The following is an 8,396-nucleotide window of genomic DNA, read 5'->3' on the forward strand; positions in this document are numbered from 1 at the left end:
GAAAGTGTGAGCTGGTTATCAGTAGGTTTGCACACAGATTAAAGTGCTGGACTTTGCACAGATCACCTTTACACTCATCTACATGTTACTGCGGCAAAATTACACAACATCGTGAAGCAGATTAATAATCTCATATGTCATTATATGACTCATATGAAGATAAATGAGCAAGCGTGAACTTGCACACAAATATGGATCCCTAGTTCGAGAACAGCAATGCAAACAGACTATAATTAACCAGGTCAAAGCTGAAGGAATAATGAAAGTGGTGTAGCAATCATTCAGATATGGCATTAGAAATGTCTTGATCTACCCGTCCATTTGATGAAGATAACCTGCTGGAACAGAACGGGTCGTTCTAGGTTGTTGCTGGTCCAAGATTATCAGGATGGTTAATTTTATTAAAAAAACAAATTAAAACTTAATCAAAAATTTGAAAGATTCAAGTAAAAATTAAAACATAACACCCCTCCCCCCCCAGTAACCAATAAAACAGTAAATTATGAGATAAAAGATAAAATTGTAATTTTATTATAATTATTATAAAGTCATATCTATGGTATTAAAAGTCATAATTATGAGATTAAAAAAGTCTGAATTATGTGATAAAAGGTCGATTAAAACAACATTTCTGAGAAAATTAAAAATCATGAGATAAAAAGGTCATATTTATGGCATTAAAAATCATAAATAAGAAATAAAATGAATAATTATGAGATGAGGTCATAATTATGAGATAAAATAGTAAATTATGTGATAAAAAAGTTTCACAATGTCATAAAAAATGTCATAATTATGACAAAATTATAAGATTAAAAAGTCAAAATATGATAAAAAAGTAGATTACAACATTTGAAATTAATACTTTTAATTTTTAGACGCCTTTAAAGTCAATTAAGGTCACAGTACATCATAAAAGGAAAGCAATAAAATACAAAACAATGCAAAGCTACAAAACAGACAGACATACAAATCAATCAGTCATATCACTAAAAGCTATTCTAAACAAATACGTTTTAATCTGATCTTTAAAAAGGGAAATGGAGTTCAGCTGGTGGATATGCAGTGGTAAAGAGTTCCATAATTTTGGCGCAGCACAACTAAAAGCCCTACCACCAAAGGAACTCAACTTAAAATGTGGAACTCTCAGTAAGTCTGCAGAGAATGATCTCAAAGAACGTGTAGGAGTGTACAATTGAAGAAGATTTGAGAGATAAAAAGGTGCCAGATTATGAAGTGCTTTATAAGTAAGCAGCAACATTTTATATTGTATGCAATAACAGGCAGGAAGCCAGTGTAGCTGGGAAATTATGAGATAAAAAATCAAAATGAGGCCAAAAATGCTACTTATGGCAGTGAAAGTCATAATTATGAGGTAAAAATTCATAATTATGAGATATAAAGTCATAATTGACAAAACATTGACATTATGAGATAAAAAGTCAAAATTGTTATAAAAAGTTGATAACATTTGAAATTATGAGATAAAAAAAATCTAAATTATTGAGAAAAGGTAATATTATAAGATTAAAATGTCATATTTATGGCAGTGAAAGTCATAATTATGAGATCAAAATTCATAATTATCAGATATAAAGTCATAGTTGACAAAATGTTTAAATTATGAGATAAAAATACAAAAAGACAAAATTATGAGATTAAAAAGTCATATGGCATTAAAAGTCATGATTATGAGATAAATGTCATAATTATGTCAAATTTATATGAATAAAAAGTCGAAATAATATGATAAAAATATATTTTAACATTTGAAATTCTGAGATAAATCTAAATTATGCAGAAAAGGTAAAATTATAAGATTAAAAAGTCATTTATGGCATTGAAAGTCAGAATTATGAGATAAAAAGTCATAATTATCAGATATAAAGTCATAATTGACAAAATGTTGAAATTATGAGATAAAAAGTCAAAATTATGTTATAAAAAATTTATGTTGATGTTGAAATTATGAGATAAAAATACAAAAAGACAAAATTATGAGATTAAAAAGTCATATGGCATTAAAAGTCATGATTATGAGATAACTGTCATAATTATGACAAATTTATATGAATAAAAAGTCAAAATAATATGATAAAAATAGATTATAACATTTGAAATTCTGAGATAAAAAAATCTAAATTATGCAGAAAATTATGCTGAAAATTGTTGAAATTATAAGATAAAAAGACAAAATTATGAGATTAAAAAGTCATATGGCATTAAGTCATAACTATGAGATAAAAATCATAATTATGATACAGTCATAATTATGACAAAAAGTTGGAATTATGAGACATTTTTTAGCCTTGTCATAATTGAATCAGAAACTCTGGATGAAGTAGTATGAGGGACCTTCACACATTGTTATATAGGTTGAGAAGCACTGATGTAAAGCAGCTCATGATCATAAATGTCCAGCTAGAGACCATGTAAAGCCCACTGTCTTTGAGCTGATTTCCATCAGTAAGAGCCGTAGAGCCCTGCTGAGAGTGGGATCAGGGTTCAGAGCTCCTCTGTTTCCTCAGCTGGCGGTTCCTGACGTCACAGAGGCCTCAAGCGGAGCCGACTTCCTGATCTTCGTCATTCCTCATCAGTTTATTGGGAAAATCTGTGACCAGATGAAACCTCACGTCAAACCTGGAGCCATCGGGATCTCCCTCATTAAAGTATGAATTTATTCTTTAATATTTTGAAATTTGAGTGGATTTCATGGTACTAGTATTTTTTAGTCCATTCTCTTTGTGTGTGTGTGTGTGTTTAGGGTATCGATGAGGGTCCGGATGGGCTGACCCTGATCTCTAACATCATCAGGTCCAAGCTGGAGATCGAGGTCAGTGTGCTGATGGGCGCCAACATCGCCAGCGAGGTGGCCGAGGAGAAGTTCTGCGAGACCACCATCGGTGTGTGTGACATCACTTCCTGTGAGAAACCTGCAGAGCGCTTGACCTCGTGTGTTTATGACTGTGTGTGTGTGTTTCAGGAGCCACTAATGAATCCAACGGCAAGGTCTTCAAAGAGCTTCTGCAGACGCCGAACTTCCGCATCACTGTGGTGAAGGAGAGCGACACGGTGGAGCTGTGTGGAGCGCTGAAGGTACCGGAGACACACAATCATCTAGAAGTCATCTTTAATGGACGCAACCGCCGCGTGGCCGAGGCCTTCGCCCGCTCGCAGAAGGTCCGACTCAAACGCCTGCATCCCAAACAGATTTATTTTGACCTGTGACGCAGCTCATCACTGTGCAGTTTAATGTGTGCATCATCTGTTATTAACCCTCAGACTCAATCTTTCTGCTGGTCAAAATGACCCAGAGCATTACGATTGCACATCTTCCTTTTTTTATGTCCAGATATCTTATATCATTCAATTAGAATAAAATATAACCATTATTATTTATGCAGCTTTGACGATGTTTTACAAACTATTTTTAGTACCTCTAAACTACTAGTTTTAACCAATATTTGTATTATAAAATTAGCATACATAATTTCTGTTTTTCATCAGTCAATAGCGGAGCTGGAAGCTGAGATGTTGAACGGTCAGAAGCTCCAGGGTCCTCAGACGTCTGCAGAGGTTTACAAGATCCTCCAGAAGAAGAGCATGGTGGACAAGTGAGTCCGAGTGACGTCATCACCGCATCATCATCAGTGTGTGTGTGTGTGTGTGTGTGTGAGAGAGTGTGTGTGTGTGTGTATTAATGTGTGTGTGTGAGTGTATTAATGCTCGCGCTTTTGTGACAAATGAGGGCATAAATGTGTATAATGACAAAGGTGTGACAGGTATTACAAGGAGATATCAGATCTGTTTTGAGGGCCGGCAGGTGAAGGAGTTCATCAGCTGCCTTCAGAACCATCCAGAACACATGTGAGCGACCCGATCCGATCCGATCCGATCCACACACTACTGAGCTTCATTCACACCTCACGGCCAACAAAAGATGACTCATGAGTCCAGTATGATGAGTAGTGTTTGTGTATTTCTGACTCAGGACTGTAACGCTGGTAAACGCACATGTGCAGCATTTTATATTTGCAGTTTTGACTACAATTGTCTTATAGAGAAGTATTAAATGTAATGCTTTATAACACAATCAATAAAAGCCATGCTGCTTGTTTTAATCATTTTAATCAGACTTTGAGCTTCATTTATTCTTACAGCAGTCAACATAAACACAAAATAAGACTTATTTTTCTTCATGAGCCACAAAAGCCACTTTGGATAAAAGCGTTTGCTAAATGACTAAATGTAAATGTAAAACAATCAATCTCTAATTTAAATGTTTTTTACATACATACATAAAAAAAAAAGAATATTGTAATAAAAATAATTATTAATAATATTATAAGGATGATAATACATATATTTATAAAAGTATGAATATTATAATTAAAATAATACATTATAGAACTGATCAATTTGATATAAAATATTATATTTATAAAAAAATATGGGTATTATAACTACAATTATAACTATTTCTTTTTCCTTCTTTAACTTTTTCTTTTTTTTTATGAAAAATCTCTCATTTCAGTGTTTAAATTATTTAAAGACATGAGTTATTAATAGTTTTACCAAGTAACCAAATAAGCACAGTTTCGTGCATAAAGATTACATCTCTTCCTTGTTTTTTTTTTTTAGTTTTTTTTGATCCAGAAACCTTGTATCATTTAATTCTAATAATTAAATAATAATAATAAATGGAGATAATGGAATGGAAATAAATGCAAAAAAAACATGCGTAAAAGCCGTAAGACTTATTTTTCTTTATTAGCTACATAAAACACTGAATCTCTAATAGACTTAACACATTTTTATGATTTAATAATTGCAATAGTTTTTATATTAAACGTATTTATATAAAGTTTACATTTAATATTTAAATTTATTTTTTAATTTATATGTTGCATTTTAATGTATTAAATACAGTGGATCTCTAATTTCGATGTTTAATTATATTCTTGCTTGGAAAAATATTGATCACAGTATTGACATTTTTGTCCAATCAAATGCTCTCTTGAATGAGAATGCTCCTCCCCCTAAAGTATAAATATTAAAGCAGTATCAACCTTATTTCCAATAATATCAATTTGCAATGGTTATTGTAAAGGTGTGTTCTTTGCTTTTGTTATGGGTTTGAGCTGTGAGGGGAACTAAAGAAAATCAATGCATATTCAGTAAGATATTCCTGCTCCAGTGTCTCAGACAGATCAGATGCGGTCGGATGAGATGGTGGGGTAAATCGCGAAGCTGGAGATTCCACACATGTTTTTATTTCGTGCCATGAGCATAAAGCCATTTTCACCCCATGCTGTTCCCCAGCTGAGACAGACAGAAATCATCAATCATCATTTCATATTTTCAACACTAGAGGTCATTAGACCTCACACTGAAATACAGCAACTTACAGCTACTGAAGCTGTATAAATAAATATAAAACAGTATATTTATGAAAATATGAATATTATAATAAAATAATTGTAAAACATATTTTAAAAAAATGTTTCATATTAAATATTGTATTTGCCTATAAAATATGCATATTATAACTAAAATAATAATAATATTATAACGTGTTATTAAGAAATACTGTTTATAAAATGATGAACCTTACAATTAAAACAATCATTAATGATAATGATAATAAATATAAAATATTTATATGTATACAAATATGTATTTATATAATTATAAAAATTTTATATAATATTAAAAATTTTAAATAAATGTATATTTATACAAATATTAATATTATAATTAAATAATTACTGATAATATTGCAGGAATAAGTATAAAAAAAGTTATTTTTTTTAGATTTCATAAAAAATATTAAATTACAATTAAAATAATAATTATTATAAGAATGACGATAAATATAAAATATTATATTATAGCAAATATAAATGCAATTAAAATAATTGTAAACAAATATAAAATATATTTATATTTCATAAAAATATGAATAATATAAAGTAATTATTACAAATATTATAAAAAAATATAACACGTTATAATATCAAAATAACCTTTTAGAACATGACAAAATGCTACAGTATTTTTTATCAAGTGAAAATGAACCTGTTTTTCACCAGCCAGTAGTCTTGTCCATTTTCTGAGCCATATCCCACAACTAGAACCGCATGATTGATCAGTCCAGAGCTGCACTTCGGATCGCTGTAGATTCCTGAATACACACATTTATCATTTAGAATAAGCGTACGTGTGTGTATGGACTGAAAGCAGATAGACAGGTGTGTGTGATATATTTTATGTCTCACCGCCTCTGTATCTGTGGAAGGAAGCAAGTTTTGCGTTGACACCAACAGACACGGGTCCGATATTAGCAACGGCGTACTGCAGCGCCACCTCATTGTGACGCGGAAGAATCCGGAAACCTGAGCAATATCCAGCTCTTCCCGTCACAGAGTATCGACACACACCCTGCTGCAAAATTCATCACAACATTACAACAATATCACAACAACATCACAAAAATGTCACAACAATGTCATAACAATGTCACCATGTCACTACAGCACCACAACAACACCACTACAAGGCCACAACAACATCACTACACTGTCACAACAAGAACGTCACAACAACAGTGTCTCTACAACGTCACGACACCACTACAATGTCACACGACAATGCCACTACAATGTCACAACAATGCCACTACAGCGTCACTACAATGCAACGTCACTACAACATCACAACGCCACTACAATGTCATAAGTTAACATCACTACAATGTCACAAAAACACCACTACACTGTCACAACAGTGCCACTACAATGTCACTACGTAACAATAATGCCACTGCAATGTCACAAAAATGCCTCTACAACGCCACAACAATGCAACAATGTCACTACAACGCCACAACAACATCACTACAACACAACCATGTCACTACAGCCTAACAATGACACAACAGCGCCACCACTACAACGTCAACGTCACTACAATGTCAAGAAATGCCACTACAATGTTACAAAAACACCACTACAATGTCACAAATATGCCACTACAATGTAACTACAGTACAACAATGTCACAACAATGCTACTACAACATCACAACAATGTCACAACAATGCCACTACAACATCACAACAATGCCACTACAATGTCACTACAACATCACAACGTCAATACAATGTCACTACATCACAACAACGCCACTACAATGTCACAAAAATACCTCTACAATGCTACAATTCAACAATGTCACTACAACGCCACAACAACATCACTACAACACAACGATGTCACTATAACCTAACAATGACACAACAGCGCCACCACTACAATGTCAACATCACTAGAATGTCACAACAACGCCACTACAATGTCACAAAAATACCTCTACAATGCTACAATTCAACAATGTCACTACAACGCCACAACAACATCACTACAATGTCGCTACAACATCACAACAATGTCACTACAACATCACAACAACATCACTACAATGTCGCTACAACATCACAACAATGCCACAACAACATCACTACAACACAACGATGTCACTATAACCTAACAATGACACAACAGCGCCACCACTACAATGTCAACATCACTAGAATGTCACAACAACGCCACTACAATGTCACAACAACATTACTGTATTATGTAGATTTTTAAAAGTGTATTACATAGATTTTTTAAAAAGTATTTATTTTAATTTTACATTTTTATGATTTACTTATTTTTGGTAACTGTTGGTTTTTAAAATTATATACATATTTTTTTCAATTATTAGCTTTCCATCAATTTACCACCTCAGTTTGGGAATCCCTGATTTTTACTGTTTTATGACCATGAACACTGCTGTAGTGAAGCTAAAGGCTCATTGGGCGTTGTGTTAACATTCTGCAGTACCTTGTGTTCATACGGGTAGAAGGTGTTGGAGTCAATGCCGTTGTTCTGGATGATGTAGAGAAAAGCTCGGCTCAGATATCCGCCTCTGCAGCCGCGGTTCCCCAGACTCACACTGCAGTCCAGCAGGTTCTGCGGACTCAACGGAACCAGAGAACCGGTTCTCCTCTTCATCTGACCCTCCAGAGCACCGACGGCACTGAATGCCCAGCACGAGCCACACGGGCCCTGAAACCACACACATTATATAACATAAAAATATTAGATTTATATATTAAAATAAGCATACTATAACTAAATATAATTATTAATAATAATATAAAAAGATAAATATATTTATGCATAGAGACATGTGTGTATTATATTTATTATTATATATTATATTATTATATAATAATTATTTATAATATAATAAAAATGTAATGGCAAATATTATATTCATGACAATATGAATATTATAATTAAAATAATCATTAAAAATGATTTAAATTGTTTTTATAATAAATATAA

General features: G+C 32.6%; 2 protein-coding genes and 1 long non-coding RNA gene across 3 annotated transcripts in view; 2 read left to right on the forward strand and 1 right to left on the reverse strand.

The window, feature by feature from the left end:
* The window catches only part of LOC107571627 (glycerol-3-phosphate dehydrogenase [NAD(+)], cytoplasmic-like), a 12,243-nt gene that overhangs the window by 3,261 nt on the left and 586 nt on the right, over nucleotides 1–8,396 (forward strand). Inside the window, exons 3-6 of the mRNA XM_016257961.1 lie at nucleotides 2,529–2,669; nucleotides 2,765–2,903; nucleotides 2,984–3,096; nucleotides 7,832–7,835. Coding sequence (XP_016113447.1) covers nucleotides 2,529–2,669; nucleotides 2,765–2,903; nucleotides 2,984–3,096; nucleotides 7,832–7,835 — 397 coding nt within the window. The remainder of the gene's footprint in view (nucleotides 1–2,528; nucleotides 2,670–2,764; nucleotides 2,904–2,983; nucleotides 3,097–7,831; nucleotides 7,836–8,396) is intronic.
* LOC107571629 (uncharacterized) lies at nucleotides 3,135–4,124 on the forward strand. Its single transcript, XR_001607212.1, has 3 exons — nucleotides 3,135–3,180; nucleotides 3,508–3,624; nucleotides 3,796–4,124. It is a non-coding gene; the product is annotated as an uncharacterized lncRNA (long non-coding RNA).
* ctss1 (cathepsin S, ortholog 1) overlaps nucleotides 4,913–8,396 on the reverse strand; it is an 8,919-nt gene continuing 5,435 nt past the window's right edge. The window contains exons 5-8 of the mRNA XM_016257960.1: nucleotides 7,890–8,114; nucleotides 6,279–6,444; nucleotides 6,079–6,184; nucleotides 4,913–5,322 (exon numbers count right to left, since the gene is read on the reverse strand). Of these exons, the coding sequence (XP_016113446.1) occupies nucleotides 5,211–5,322; nucleotides 6,079–6,184; nucleotides 6,279–6,444; nucleotides 7,890–8,114 (609 nt within the window). The 3' untranslated portion in view covers nucleotides 4,913–5,210. The remainder of the gene's footprint in view (nucleotides 5,323–6,078; nucleotides 6,185–6,278; nucleotides 6,445–7,889; nucleotides 8,115–8,396) is intronic.

The sequence above is a fragment of the Sinocyclocheilus grahami genome, unplaced genomic scaffold (assembly GCF_001515645.1).
Source record: "Sinocyclocheilus grahami isolate Dianchi unplaced genomic scaffold, SAMN03320097.WGS_v1.1 scaffold1622.1, whole genome shotgun sequence".
NCBI lineage: Eukaryota > Metazoa > Chordata > Actinopteri > Cypriniformes > Cyprinidae > Sinocyclocheilus > Sinocyclocheilus grahami.